This window comes from Calliphora vicina, chromosome 1 (genome assembly GCF_958450345.1).
Source record: "Calliphora vicina chromosome 1, idCalVici1.1, whole genome shotgun sequence".
Lineage (NCBI taxonomy): Eukaryota > Metazoa > Arthropoda > Insecta > Diptera > Calliphoridae > Calliphora > Calliphora vicina.
In genome coordinates, this window is record NC_088780.1 from 11,816,331 (window position 1) to 11,833,455 (window position 17,125).

Consider the following 17,125-nt stretch of genomic DNA (forward strand, 5'->3'; position numbering starts at 1 on the left):
GTTTTATTTTTATATCGATTACGAAATATTTTTATTCGATTAATCGAAAACCCGGGTTTATTCGGTTTAAATTTAATCGATTATTCGTTACAATAAAGTTGCGAACATTTACTTTTATTCTTATTTTAATTACTTTAAAATGTATGTTTTGTTTTTGGCGATTCCGACTAATTTTAATTCGATTATTCGCAAACCCGGGTTTATTCGTTATTAATTTATGATATTATTTCCTACATAAGGGGTGTTATCAGATTAAGTTTTATTTTTATATCGATTACGAAATATTTTTATTCGATTAATCGAAAACCCGGGTTTTTTCGGGTTAAAATTAATCGATTATTCATTACAAAACAAGTTGCCAAAAGTTATTTTTATTCTTATTTTAATTACTTTAAATGTATGTTTTATTTTTGATGATTCCGACAAATTTTCATTCGATTATTCGCAAACCCGGGTTTATTCGGTTTTAATTCATTGAATTATTTGTTGCATTAAGAGTTTTTCCAGGTTAAGTTTTATTTTTGTATCGATTAAGAAATATTTTTATTCGATTAATCGAAACACTGGTATTATTCGAGTTAAAATTAATCGATTATTCGTTAAAAAAAATTTGCCAAAAGTTATTTTTATTCTTATTTTAATTACTTGAAAACTTATGTTTTATTTTTGGCAATTCTGACTACTTTTCATTCGATTATTCGCAAACCCGGGTTTATTCGGTTTTAATTTATTGGATTTTTTGTTGCATAAAGGGTTTTTCCACATTCATTTTTATTTTTATATCCATTGCGATATTTTTTTATTCGATTAATCGAATACCCGGTTTTATTGGAGTTAAAATTAATCGATTATTCGTTAAAAAAAAGTTGCAAAAATTTATTTTTATTCTTATTTTAATTACTTGAAAACTTATGTTTTATTTTTGGCAATTCTGACTAATTTTCATTCGATTATTCGCAAACCCGGGTTTATTCGGTTTTAATTTATTGGATTATTTGTTGCATTAAGAGTTTTTCCAGTTTAAGTTTTATTTTTGTATCGACTAGGAAATATTTTTATTCGATTAATCGAAACCGTAGTTTTATTCGAGTTTAAATTAATCGATTATTCGTTAAAAAATTTAGTTTTTTTCTAATTTTAATTACTTTATAATTTAAGTTTTATTTTTTGCTATTAACTTGGGTTTATTAGTACAAAATGTATTCGGTTATTCATTATATAAAAAGTTTATCCATGTATGGTTTTATTTTTATATCAGTTATAAAATTTTTTTATTCGAATAATCAAAAACTCGGTTTTATTCGGTTTCAATTATTTATTTAATCGATTATTAGTTATAAATACTTCTACAAAATATGCTATTTTTTATGATAACTATAACATTTTTCTATTTTAATAATCGAAACACCGGTTAAGATTAACCGACTATTCTTTAAAATTCGCCATTAATTTTTTATAAAAATTCTGAACCATCTGAAATTTAACATTCAAATTCTTAATAATTACAAACAGTTTCATTATATTTCTCTAAAATGTACTCTCCTCTTATAATCCCAATTTTAAAATCCAAGAAAAAATTTAAATATTTAAAAAATGTATTCATTCCAGCTTTTCTTGAAATGTTTACTGAATGTTTAAGTAAGCATACTTTTAAGAGTATTTTTAAAAGTATGTAAAATAAGTAAAGCATATTTTCAGGTGTGTTGTATTAAAAGCACAGCTATACGTACTATATACTCTGTATATTTGCAGTAATTAACATCCAAGTGTTTATTGGAGAATACTTAAATAAATAAAATCAATAAAAGCAATTTGTTCTACGAAGTGTATATTAAATACTTTTCTTAAAAGAAAATTTTTGTTTACATTGTATATTTTTTATTGACCATTTGTAGAAAAAACAAGCACAACAAAAACAAATATATGAATATTTTTTTAAAATGTTCAGGTATTTATCAATGCTTCATATTTTATTGCATATTTTTAGGTGCTTTTTGTAGTATTTTATGGGTATTTTTTTTAAAAAGTTGTAAATAACGTATATTTTTAGCATACTTTTATGGGTTCAGTTCTTTTTTGTGCCATATAAATTTATAATTTAATCCTCTTAAAATTTATGGTTATTTAAAGAGAGGTGAGTGAGGATGAAGTGTTAAATAAAACGTGTGCTAAAAAGGAGACTGTAATATAATGCCTTTGGTATTTTTTTTTTAAATTCATAGTTATAATTCAAAATTACTCTAGTAGTAGTTTAGGTTTCTGTTTTTATCTCATAGGAAAATTTTCTATTCTATTAATCGAAAACCCGGTTTACATAAACCGATTATTATAGCCAACAATTAGTTTTAAGTAATTTTTAAGCTAATTTCTATTAAAATAATATAATTTTTCAAAGATCCGGTTTAAAATTAATCGATTATTCGTTAAAAAAATTAACTAATTGCTAATTTTTATTCTAATTTCATTTATTTTCACAATAAAGCTGAATTTTTAATCGATTGTTAAAACTGCTCATACGATTAATCGTAAAACCGGGTTCTCATTAACCGATTATTGGAGCTTAAAATTAGATATAAGTAATATTTGTGCTAATTTTGATGGTCTGAACCGCTTTTATTATTATTTTAGCATTTATAAAAAATTTTAAGCGATTATTCGAAGAACCGGTTTTAAATTAATCGATTATTCGTTACAAAAATTTTCTAATAGCTAATTTTAATTCTAGTTTCATTTAATTAATTTATTTAGATGTAGTTTTTAACGATAATGAGAGTTTCTCTTGCGATTATTCGAAAACCCGGGTTCACATTAAACTATTAATCGTGCCTGAAATTAGCTACTAGTCCCTTAATGCTAATTTCAATTATTTTAACAAATTAAGTTTTAATTTTTAAGAAATATAAAGAAATTTTATTCGATTATTCGCAAACCCGGTTTAAGATTAATCGATTATTCGTTTTTCAAATAAGCGAACAAATTATTTCGTTTTAATTTCAATAATTTTTACATTTAAGTTCTTTGATAACAGAAATTGTGAAACATTTTTAATCGATTATTCGAAGAACCGGTTTTAACTTAATCGATTATTCGTTACAAAAATGTTCTAATAGCTAATTTTAATTCTAGTTTCATTTAATTAATTTATTTAGATGTAGTTTTTCACGATAATGAGAGTTTCTCTTGCGATTATTCGTAAACCGGGTTCACATTAAACTATTACTCATGCCTGAAATTAGCTACTAGTCCCTTAATGCCCTTAATTTCAATTATTTTAACAAATTAAGTTTTAATTTTTAACAAATATAAAAAAAATTTTATTCGATTATTCGCAAACCCGGTTTAAGATTAATCGATTATTCGTTTTTCAAATAAGCGAACAAATTATTTCGTTTAAATTTCAATCATTTTTACATTTAAGTTCTTCGATAACAGAAACATTTTTAATCGATTATTCGAAAACCCGGGTTAAAAAATTATTATTTTCAATACATTTTACAATTAAGTATATTTATAACAGAGATTATCAACAAATTTAAATCGATTATTCGTAAACCCAGGTTCTTATTAAACGATTAATCGTTCCAAAAATTAAATAAAATTATTTTTTTTTTGCTAATTTCAAAAAAATTATCTTCCATTACTCGCAAATTTGGTTTTATATTAATCGATTAATCGTTACACATCGTTACCAACTGTTGTAAAAAACAGAAAATATGACAATTTTTTAATCGATTAATCGAAAATCCTGTTTTATGTTAAAAAATTATTCGTTAAGCTTTACGTGATTTTTATTTTAATTTAAATTATTTAAATAAATTTGTTAAATTTTTTTTGAATATTTAATTTTATGTTACAAATTCTAAAGCATAATTTTTGGGTAATTTGTAGTAATCAATTTCAGTGCATAATTTTAGGGATTTTCTTCAAAATATGTTAAAATTTCATCAATTATTTCATTTTTAAATCACAAACACGCTTCAAATCATTAAGCCCCTTAAATCAAGTGAAAAATTCAACTAAATGCCCAGAATGTGAGCCAGACAGACGATTAAAATTTTGCAAAATTAAAAGTTCAAGACAAACTAATTAAAATCCAAAACAAATCAAAGGCAATTCAAACCTAAACAAATCCAATACAATTTAATTTAAAACACAAAAAACAAAATAAAATTTTAAAGCTAAAAAACATTACCGAAAAAAAGTTCTAAGAAAAATAACACAAATAAAAAGAAAAAAATTTAATAGTATTTAACAAATATAAATACAAGATAATTTTATTAGAAAACAACTACACAAGACAAACAGTCTAAAAAAGCAAACCAAAAAAAAGGACATTTGTTTCGTGTTTTTCTTTCCATTTCTGTTGACAATTTGAAAATTGTTGAACAAATGGTAAATGAGCAACAATTTGCAATTTCAAATGGAAAAGAAAAACATACTCATGTACAAATTAAATATGAAAAAAATCTATATCAAAGGGAAATAAATGATTTCTTTTTTTTAGCACGTCTTTGAGAAAGTAAGAAAAAAAAAAACAAAGAAAGGAAATTATGTTGTTTGAAACGGAAATTGTATGTTAAAAAGGCAAAAAGAAAATCAAATGCTGCCATTAATGAATTTGTTTAATATAATGGGAATTGTATAGATTTTAATGATTCAAAGAAATTTATATTTTGATTTAAATTATTAAACACCTAAAAGTAGGCTATATAAAATAATATTAACGTACTAGCATAATATTAACATTTTATGCTATAAAATTTATTATTATTAGAATGCTAAAAGTATGCTGCATAATTTCATATTCAGTCCCTAAAACAATGCTACAAATATTTGTTATAAAATTAGCATTAAAGTATGCTTTTTAATATCATTGAAAAATTCTTTATATAAACATATTTATAGAAATTCTTTATGTTGCAAAATTATGGAAAATTTAAAACATTTTATGAAATTCTTTAAAAATTCATTAACTACATGATTTATGTGAGTCCAACAATATTTTCAAACTAAAATTGTGGTTTTAAACAAGCAACCCCTTATTAAAATATGTATTTATTTACAACCTAAAAGTAGGCTTTACAAGTTCTTGGTTGCCCTTTTACTCATTTATTAAACAGACAACCAACCTTAAATAAAATTGTGTAAATAATATTTGTTTTTTGTTCTAGCCTCTTTTGCTTAAATTGCTAAACGAAATATTTTCTTTTGACAAACTTGTAAGATTTGTTTTTCTGGTTACGTTTTTAATTTGTGACCTTTTTCTTTCAAAAAAAACTTCCTGGAAAAACTGTTGTTTCCTTGTGGACAACAAAAATTTACCTTTTTTCAAGGTTTTTTCTTAAATTTAAATTTAGCTAAATATTTACATTTTGTTTAGTTGTTAGTCCTAATGATGGTGTTTGTGTCATATTCGCAAATCGAAGGGGAAAGAATTTTCTCTTATTTGCAAAGAGTATTTGTTTTGTTTTTCATTTCCTTGTTAGAGGAGGAGGTTCGGTGACAGATGCTTTCATTAAAGCGAACAAATGTTTTATAGGTATTTGGTTTGCCAGAAGCTTTAGTGGATATTTAGCAATGGCAAAAAGGTTAATAAAGGCAAAACTTGCAAATCAGTTAAAATAAAACTGTTGAAAAAGGCTCATATAAAGCACAACTTTATAAAAAAAAATATTTAAACATTTTTTCACAAGTTTAGTAAAACAAAAAATTTATTTTATTCGAATAAAAATAATTGATTATTATACCCTTCACCATGAGTGGCAAGGGTATATATAAGTTTGTCATTCCGTTTGTAATTTCTACATTTTTCATTTCCGACCCTATAAAGTATATATATTCTGGATCCTTATAGATAGCGGAGTCGATTAAGCCATGTTCGTCTGTCTGTCTGTTGAAATCAATTTTCTGAAGACCCCAGATATCTTCGGGATCCAAATCTTCAATAATTCTGTCAGACATGCTTTCGAGAAGTTCGCTATTTAAAATCAGCAAAATCGGTCCATAAATAACGGAGATATGAGCAAAAAACCGGGACAACCTCGATTTTTGATCTATATCTGGATTACTAAGTCATTAATATAGACAATATGGATATCTAATGATAGATATTTCAAAGTCCATTGCAACGATGTAGATAAGGCTATAGTAAGTTGGACCTACAATGGGTCAAAATCGGGAAAAAAATTTTTACCCGAATTTTTTTTTCATCAAAAAATTTTTTTTCTCAAAAACTTTTTTTAAAAAAAATTAAAAAACAATTTCAAAAAAAAAAAAATTTTGAAAAACAGTTAAAAAAAAATTAAATTTTGTTTACCTAAAAATATTAAAAAAAATTTATTTTAAAGTATAATTTGGTGAAGGGTATATAAGATTCGGCACAGCCGAATATAGCTCTCTTACTTGTTCTTAATTCATTTTCAACTAATAAAATAGTTTAAATATTTTATAGAAATTTTTAATCATTCGTATAACCTTGTTTTAATCGAATAAAAGTAATCGGTTATTTGTGATTTTTATTTTAGTTTGTAATAATCATGTACATTAAATTAATGTTTTAGTAATTTTATGAAAATTCTATTGATTTATCCAATAATCCTGTTTTATTCGAATAAAAATAATCGATTATTCGTGAGTTTTATCTCATTCTCAAATAAACAGTTTTTATCAATTTATTTTTTAGTCAATTAAGAAAATTTTTATTCGATTATTCGAAAAACCCGATTTTATTCGAATAAATATATACGATTTTTTTGTGATTTTTATTTCAAATTCAAATAATGAAATTTTTTTAATTAAATTAAGAAAATTATATTCGATTATTCGAAACTCCCGGTTTTATTCGAGTAAAAATAATCGATTATTTGTAATTTTTATTTCAAATTCAAATAATGAAATATATTTAATTTAAGTTTTAGTCATTTAAAGAAATTTTTATTCGATTATTCGAAAAACTTGGTTTTATTCGAATAAAAAGAATCGATTATTCGGCATTTTTATTTAATTTTCAAATAATCAAATATATTTAATTTATATTTTAGTCATTTAGGGAAATTTGTATTCTATTATTCGAATAACCCGGTTTTATTCGAATTCTAATAATCGATCATTCGGGATTTTTATTTCAAATTCAAATAATCAATTATTTTTATTATTAAATTTATATTCGATTATTCGTAATAACCGTTTTTAATCGAATAAAATTAATCGATTACTCGTAATTTTTATTTCAATTTCAAATAATCAAATATTTTTAATTTATTTTTTTTAGTAATTTAAGGAAATTTGTATTCGAAAACCCGGTTTTATTCGAATACTAATAATCGATTATTTTGGATTTTTATTTCAATTTCAAACCATCAGATATATTTAATTTATATTTTAGTCATTTAAGCAAATTTGTATTCAATTAATCGAAGAACCCTTTTCTATTCGAATAAATATCAACGATTATTTGTGATTATTATATATTTCAATTTCAAATAATCAAATATGATTAATTTGTTTTCTAGTCATTTAAGGAATTTTTTATTCGATTATTCGAAAAATCCGGTTTTATTCGAATAAAAATAATCGATTATTCGTGATTTTTATCTCAATTTCAAAAATGAAATATTTTTAATTTACTTTTTAGTCATATAAGGAAATTTGTATTCGATTATTCGAAAAACCCGGTTTAATTCGAATAAATATTAACGATTATTTGTGATTATTATTTCAATATCAAATAATCAAATATTTTTTATTTCTCCCTGATTTTTATTTCAATTTCAAAAGATCAAATATTTTTCTAATTTAGAAATTTATATTCGATTATTCGAAAAAACCAGGATTTATTCGAATAAAAATAATCGATTATTCGTGATTTTTATTTCAATTTCAAATCATCAAATATATTTAATTTATATTTTAGTCATTTAAGAAAATTTGTATTCGATTATTCGAAAAACCCGGTTTTATTCGAATAAAAATAATCGATTATTCGGGAATTTTATTTTAATTTATATTTTAGGCATTTAGGGAAATTAGTATTCGATTATTCGAATAACGCGGTTTTATTCGAATACTAATAATCGATCACTCGGGATTTTTATTTCAAATTCAAATAATCAATTATTTTTATTATTAAATTTATATTCGATTATTCGTAAAACCCGTTTTTAATCGAATAAAATTAATCGATTACCCGTAATTTTTATTTCAATTTCAAATAATCAAATATTTTTAATTTACTTTTTTAGTAATTTAAGGAAATTTGTATTCGATTATTCGTAAAAACCCGTTTTTAATCGAATAAAATTAATCGATTACTCGGGATTTTTATTTAATTTTCAAATAATCAAATATATTTAATTTATATTTTAGTCATTTAGGGAAATTTGTATTCGATTATTCGAATAACCCGGTTTTATTCGAATACTAATAATCGATCATTCGGGATTTTTATTTCAATTTCAAATATTCAATAATTTCTAATTCATTTTTAATCATTTAAGAAAATTTGTATTCGATTATTCGAAGAACCCGGTTTTATTCGAATAAATATAAACGATTATTTGTGATTTTTACTTCAAATTCAAATAATGAAATTTTTTAAATTAATTTTTGTCATTTAAGGAAATTTTTATTCGATTATTCGAAAAACGTGGTTTTATTCGAATAAAAAGAATCGATTATTCGGAAGTTTTATTAAATTTTCAAATAATCAAATATATATTTTAGTAATTTAATAATTTTAATTCGATTATTCGAATAACCGAGTTTAAAATTAATCGATTATTCGTTAAAAAATTCGATTATTCGTTACAAACAATTTTAAATTTTTTATTTAAAATTCGATTTAAACAACAAATAAATGTACATTTTCCTTGACATACTGCTATTTACATATAAATATTTGATTTTCAGCCTTAAAGTAGGCAATTACTTTTATATTTTCTATAAAAATTCAAGGAAAAATGATTTCAGAACTAAATTTTAAATTTTAATGTGTAATAATTGTATTTTTTAATATAATAATTTAAATTTAAAATAAATCGTTTATTCGTCATGCAAATAAGTTTATATATTACTTGCTATACCGATATAAACATGAAATATTTCATATACAGCCTGCAAGTAGGCACCAGTTTTAGTATTTTCGTAAAAATACCAGAAAAACTCTTATATAAAATAAAATTTTTAAAAGCAATTATTTCTTTCTTCAACATTTTGTAAATTTAATTATTTTTAGTCGATTATTCGAAAATCCGGGTTTAAAATTAATCGATTATTCGCTACCGAAAAATTTGGATTTTTATTAAAATAAAAAAAAATACATTTTCTTAAACATGAAATAAACATGAAATATTTAACAATCAGCCTGAGAGTAGGCCCCAATTTTGGTATTTTCTTAAACATTTATGGATTTTGATCTATAAACTAAAATAGTTAAATATAAGTACATATTTATTTAAAATGTTTGATTATTCGTTCACAAATTTTCGATTTTTATTAAAACTTCTATATATAAAACTTCTTCTATATTAGTTTATTGAGGAAATGTTTAATTTTCAGCCTGAAAGTTGGCAACAGTTTTGTATTTTTCATTCAACAAGTAGAATTTTAATCAGAAATAATTGCTTTTTAAATGGTTATAAATTTGAAGTTACTTTATTCGATTATTGGAATATCCGGGTTTAAAATTAATCGATTATTCGTTAAAAAAATCGATTATTCGTTAACCAAATTTTAATTTTTTATTTCAATTTCGATTAGACAACAAATAAATTTACATTTTCCTTATCATTCTTGTTTTTACAGAAAATATTTGATTTTCAGCCTTGAAGTAGGCAATAATTTTTGTATTTTCTATACAAATTCAAGAAAAAATGATTTAATAACTAAATTTTAATGTGAAATAATTTTATGTTTAAATATAACAAATTCAAAGGGATTTTGGTCGATTATTCGAATATCCGAATTTAAAATTAATCGATTATTCGTTAACAATTTTTTTTTAATTTCTATAAAAAACTCAAAAAAAATATTTTATTTTAATCAAGGATAGTGTAGTAAAACTATATAAAATTTGTGCTACTTTTTTAATAATAAAATCAAAGTAAACATTTTCATCTCAATCTGTTTTGCATCATAAATTAACTTGCTGAAATTACAACTTCAGACACTTTTATGTATAAATTACAACAAATATATAAAAGAGCGGTATAGAGAAGCTATTGCTTCATTGCTTCAATCATCGGGTATTGTCGTTTACACAACAATTGTGTTAAATTAATAAATGTAAACATACCTTCAATATCGTCCGGTGCAGCATTAACATACATCATTGTTTTAAGCCTAGATGTATGCAACAAACCATTTATCAGCAGTATACAATACAGAAAATAACGTATTAATCCCATGTTGAAAACGTAATTTTATATAGTTATGTTTTTAAAAATAATGTTTATTATTGAACAAAAGTTCTGGTCGTTGTTGTTGTTGCAAACAGGAAACGTTGAAAGTGGGGGGGACAACGATATGGATGTTGCCGGTTGCTGGTGCTCTACAGCTGCAATTCTATTTGGAGTGCGTTAAGTTTTTTATTGTTTATTTGTTGACAGCAGCAACAATAACAGTAACCAACATATGGATTCACAAATAAATAAATTTACCCTAAAGTTAAATAAATGGCAAATATTATAAAACGTATGCCTATGAATGTGAGAGTCTCTTGGTGTATGTGTGTGTCTTTGTTTGTCTGTATGCGGTCTGATAATATTGTTTGATATTTAAGCCGTTGATAAGTGGTGGCTTAAACCAAATACCAAAATAACAGCAGCAAACAAATGCAACAACAACTGCGGGCTTTATAACAGACAGCACAGCACAGCGAGCATCCAAATTACGATATTATTTATTTAATAAAATGTTTTTAATGGCCCAAATACTGCTCATGCGAATGGTATCCACAATATGCACACAACAAACACACTATTGTATTTTGTTTTATTTTTTTCTGTCTTTTGCTCTTTCAATATTTGAGTACTGTTCAGTGGCCGCCATAAACTATGCTATGATTTTTTCTGTTTGTTTTGTTGGCAGAATTTTTCAGTTTTTTTTTTTCGTTTTGTTTGTTAAATCAGACAAATGTATTTATACACAAACATACAGGTGGTTTCATTTACAAATAATAATTCGTATTTTGCTTTTTTTTGTTTTTTTTTTAAATTTCACTAGTTTCTTTTTTTTCCAATACAGAAAATCTGCTTACTAAGTATTTGCTGTTGTAATATTTTATTTAAAAAGGGATTTTCACTATTTTGTTTATTTATTGAATAATTTATTTGCCATGTTGTATATGAATTGTTTCCATATGATTGTGGATTTAATTCTGAGCTCACACACTCTCACACATATATTTTTGATATGCCTAAAAGTATTTATGCACTTTTGTTTAATTCGCTAGTTAAATATGTTTGTTGTTGTTGTTGCTGCAAATGAAAATGACCATGAAATTGTTAATTTGTTTTAGAAATATTTTTAATGTTTTTCGCAAACACACAATATTGAAGTTGTCAGTTTTATTTAAATGTCAGCATTTTTAATTAATTTTTCTTTATGCGATCGTTTATTTAAATATCGTATTAATTTGTTGAGATAAACATAAATGCCAGAGATTTACTAGAGAGGCAAGGTCAGCGAGTTTAAACCAAGGGTCAGGTTTGGTATTAAATTAACACGAAATAATTTTAAAAAAAATAATGAAAATAAAAGTAGTTGTACCAAAATGAAAGAATAAATACAAAGAATTAAATAATGTAATAAAAAAACATGAGCACAAAAGTAGGCAATACCAAATAAAACTATTCCATACAACTTTCTTTTCATTGATTTTCAGAAGAAAGAAACGATAAATTAATTTTTATAAAATTGGAATTAAATTAATCGAATCTAATTACATACATACTATATTTTTTGTTAAAAATCAATTAAGGAAAAGAATTTTCTTCATTAAATTGTTAATATTGTAGTGTTTTTGAAGAGTTTCCTTAAAAAATAAAAAAAATATTTTTTCCTAAATGTATGCAACACAATTTTTCTAAGAATTTTATTAAAACTGTTAATAGTTAGCAAGTTTAATACGGGAAAAAATGTTCATCTTTAAATTATAAATATTGCACAAATTTCTGTATTCGATTAATTCAAAATCGCGTTTAAAATTATTCGAATAATCGCTAGCCAAAAAATTTTAGAAAATGGTTTTAAATACTCTTTAGTGTTTTTGAAGAGTTTCCTTGAAAAATAACAAAATGTTAATTTTTTCCTAAATGTATGCAACACAATTTTTTGGAAGAATTTTACCAAAACTTCAAATAATTAGCAAGTTATGTAAGGGATATAATTTTCTTCATTAAATTGTAAATATTGCGCAAATTTTTGTAGTCGATTAATTCATAAACAGATTATTCGCCAAACCGTTTTAAAATTATTCGAATAATCGCTAAACAAAAATTTGTCTAATAGTATTTTAATGTATTTTCTTAACACTTTTAGTGTTTTTGAAGAGTTTCCTTGAAAAATAACAAAATTTTAATTTTTTCCTAAATGTATGCAACACAATTTTTTTAAGAATGTTGCCAAAACTGTAAATTATTAACAAGTTTAGTAAGGCAAAGAATTGTCTTCATTAAATTGTAAATATTGCGCAAATTTTTGTATTCGATTAAATTAAAATAGCGATTATTCGGCAAACCGGTTAAAAATTATTCGAATAATTGCTAACCAAAAATTTTTTTAATAGTATTTTCTTAACTCTTTTAGTGTTTTTGAAGAGTTTCCTTGAAAAATAAAAAAATGTTAATTTTTTCCTAAATGTATGCAACACAATTTTTTAATGAATTTTACCAAAACTGTAAATTATTAGCAAGCTTAGTAAGGGAAAGAATTGTCTTCATTAAATTGTAAATATTGCGCAAATTTTTGTATTCGATTAAATTAAAATCACGATTATTCGGCAAACCGGTTAAAAAATTATTCGAATAATTGCTAACCAAAAATTTTTCTAATAGTATTTTAATGTATTTTCTTAACTCTTTTAGTGTTTTTGAAGAGTTTCCTTGAAAAATAAAAAAATGTTAATTTTTTCCTAAATGTATGCAACATAATTTTTCTTAGAATTATACCAAAACTGTAAATAATAAGCAAGTTATGTAAGGGATATAATTTTCTTCATTAAATTGTAAATATTGCGCAAATTTTTGTATTCGATTAAATTAAAATCACGATTATTCGCCAAACCGTTTCAAAATTATTCGAATAATCGCTAGCCAAAAATTTTCGAAAATGGTTTTAAATATATTATCTTTACTCTTTTAGTGTTTTTGAAGAGTTTCCTTGAAAAATAACAAAATTTTAATTTTTTCCTAAATGCATGCAACAACATTTTTCTTAGAATTTTACCAAAACTTCAAATAATTAAAAAGTCAAGTATAAGAAAGAATTCTCTTCATTAAATTATAAATATTGCGCAAATTTTTGTAGTCGATTAATTCAAAATCACGATTATTCGCCAAACCGTTTTAAAATTATTCGAATAATCGCTAGCCAAAAAATTTAGAAAATGGTTTTAAATATATAATCTTTACTCTTTTAGTGTTTTTGAAGAGTTTCCTTGAAAAATAACAAAATTTTAATTTTTTCCTAATTGTATGCAACACAATTTTTTTTAAGAATTTTACCAAAACTGTAAATTATTAGCAAGCTTAGTAAGATAAAGAATTGTCTTTATTAAATTGTAAATATTGCGCAGATTTTTGTATTCGATTAAATTATAATCACGATTATTCGGCAAACCGGTTAAAAATTATTCGAATAATCGCTACCCAAAAATTTGTCTAATAGTATTTTAATGTATTTTCTTAACTCTTTTAGTGTTTTTGAAGAGTTTCCTTGAAAAATAACAAAATTTAAATTTTTTCCTTAATGTATGCAACACATTTTTTTAAGAATTTTACGAAAACTGTAAATTATTAGTAAGGAAAAGAATTGTCTTCATTAAATTGTAATTATTGCGCAAATTTTTGTATTCGATTAAATTAAAATCACGATTATTCGGCAAACCGGTTAAAAAATTATTCGAATAATCGCTAACCAAAAATTTTTCTAATCGTACTTTAATGTATTTGCTTAACTCTTTTAGTGTTTTTGAAGAGTTTCCTAGAAAAATAAAAAAAATTTAATTTTTTCCTAAATGTATGCAACACAATTTTTCTTAGAATTATACCAAAACTGTAAATAATTAGCAAGTTATGTAAGGGATATAATTTTCTTCATTAAATTGTAAATATTGCGCAAATTTTTGTATTCGATTAAATTAAAATCACGATTATTCGGCAAACCGGTTAAAAATTATTCGAATAATCGCTAGCCAAAAATTTTAGAAAATGGTTTTAAATATATTATCTTTACTCTTTTAGTGTTCTTGAAGTGTTTCTTTGAATAATAACAAAATTTTAATTTTTTCCTAAATGTATGCAACACAATTTTTCTAAGGATTTTACCAAAACTGTAAATAATTAGCAAGTTATGTAAGGGATATTTTCTTCATTAAATTGTAAATATTGCGCAAATTTTTGTAGTCGATTAATTCAAAAACACGATTATTCGACTTTGACTAATAGTATTTTAATGTATTTTCTTAACACTTTTAGTGTTTTTGAAGAGTTTCCTTGAAAAATAACAAAATTTTAATTGTTTCCTAATTGTATACAACACAATTTTTCTTAAAATTTGACCAAAAATTTAAAATAATTAGCAAGTTTTTTAAGGGATATAATTTTCTTCATTAAATTGTAAATATTGCGCAAATTTTTGTATTCGATTAAATTAAAATCACGATTATTCGGCTAACCGGTTTAAAATTATTCGAATAATTGCTTCCCAAAAATTTTTCTAATAGTATTTTAATTTATTTTCTAAACTCTACGTGTTTTTGAAGTAATTTCTTAAAAAAAAAAAAATTATTTTTCTTTATCCCAAATGTATGCAACAAATTTTTTCTTAGAATTTTACCAAAACTTCAAATAATTAAAAAGTCAGGTATAAGAAAGAATTCTATTCATTAATTTGTAAATATTACGCAAATTTTTGTAGTCGATTAATTCAAAAACACGATTATTCGCCAAACCGGTTTAAAATTATTCGAATAATCGCTTCCGAAAAATTTGTCTAATATTATTTTAAAGCATTTTCTTAACTCTTTTAGTGTTTTTGGAGAGTTTTCTAGAAAAATAACTAAATTTTAATTTTTTCCTAAATGTATGCAACAAATTTAACATTATGTAAACGCTTGATTTAATACATATTTGAGTAACTGAAAACAATTTACTTTATTTAATTTTTAAATTCCGCTATTTTCTGTATTCGAATAGTTTAATACTACGATTATTCGTAGACCCGGATAAAAATTAATCGAATAATCGCTATGAGAAAAGTTGGAAAATTTAATTTAAACAAAATGTTTTTATTATTTTAGAGATTTTGAAGAGTTTTCTTGAAAAATAAAACAAATGAAATTTTATTTTTTTTATTATTCCATTAACACACAAATAAGTATTAGAAATGCTTTGAAATAAACTAGTTCCTTTAACTGTTAATAAATCAGACATTTTTTTCATTGGAATAATGTTAAAACAAGACTATTTGAAAGTCCGGTTTAAAATAAATCGAATTATCGCTGCAAGATATGTAACAAAATTTATTTTGACTACTTTCTCTATACTGATTAATTTTTTTTCATATTTTTTTCTTGCTAAAATAAAGTAAATTGTGTTTTATCCCAAAAGTATGCAGCAGTTATTTTCTTTCAATTAGATGGAAACTCAAATAGTAAAACGAACATGCTGTTCATTTTTTATTTAGTGTTTAGATTCTCCTAATGAAAATATTTGCTTAGAGTTTATTTCTTGTTATGATATTAATATTTAAAGGACATTAAATATTTATGCTTTAAAAGGCTTCAAGAATTTCAAATACAAAAATATTTTGCGCCTTAAAGAGCTCACCATTTATGGGCTGCTTTTATTAAAGTCTTTTGGGATACCATAAAAACAATTGGCCATCACTTAATGGCCAAGAAAACTGTTGCTGTCATAATAGAGTCGTTTTGAACCTCCCGTTGAAAATATTAAAAACTAATTAACTTATTGTTAATAGGAAAATGAATATGACAGCTAACATAATTAAAATTTCAAGGAAAAGTTGCTTTTGCTTTTCCTTAGTAAATAGTAGCCAATTAACAGAATATTGCGTTTAAAAATCAATGAAATGAAAAAAAAATAAAAACTTCCCAACAATTGACAGTTTAATAATAAAATAGATAGATTTTGGCGGTACTTGACAAACAACTAACACTCTCCATACTAAAACTACTAAGCAAAAGAGACAGAGAAATAGGGACTGACATTATTAATAAATAACAATAAATGCCAAGACTTCAATTATTAATAAATCTTTTTTTCTTTCTTTAGTTAAATAAAGTTTGCAAAAAACAAACAAGTTTTGGAGACAAATGTCTCTTGAATTCAGAAAAAAAAAACATTATTTTGATGAAAATAATATGGCAACAAATGTGTTCGTTTCAAAATATAAAAATTTCTTAAGATTTTTTTGGGGGTTTCATCTTATTTTGAACCGTAATAAACAGCAGACAGTTCAATAATACACAACAATATAAAAAAATATAATAAAATGAAGGAATTATTGAAGAAAATCATATAAAAACATTTAAAATGATACCAAGTAGAAGTTGTTTGTGTATGGGTGGGTGAAAGTAATAAAATTTTAGGAGTGTCTGTCTGTCTGTCTGAAGGTTGTTTTTGTTACAATATTTTTAGAGTAAACAACATAAGAGTTTAATGCATATTTCATTGAAGTTGTTGTTGTTTAGAAACAAGAGCCAGAAAAAATAATGGAAAACGTACAAGTAAATGACAGTTAAAAAGGTACTTTAAAAAAAGTAAGGATAACAAATAAAGTCAATATAAAAATTCACTTATAAGTTACAATACCTTTCATATTTAAAGTAATAAAACAATTTTTTGCAGAAAATGTACTTTTTCTAATTATGTAGTACTTTTTCAAA

General features: G+C 23.5%; 1 protein-coding gene across 6 annotated transcripts in view; it reads right to left on the reverse strand.

The window, feature by feature from the left end:
* Positions 1-17,125, reverse strand: part of LOC135949434 (very low-density lipoprotein receptor-like) — a 439,308-nt gene that overhangs the window by 227,545 nt on the left and 194,638 nt on the right. For 2 of the 6 annotated variants that reach the window (XM_065498998.1, XM_065498999.1), the window contains exon 2: positions 10,292-11,474. The exons of the other annotated variants lie outside the window; for them this stretch is intronic. In XM_065498998.1, coding sequence (XP_065355070.1) covers positions 10,292-10,403 — 112 coding nt within the window. In that variant the 5' untranslated portion in view covers positions 10,404-11,474. The remainder of the gene's footprint in view (positions 1-10,291; positions 11,475-17,125) is intronic. 6 annotated transcript variants of the gene reach the window in all.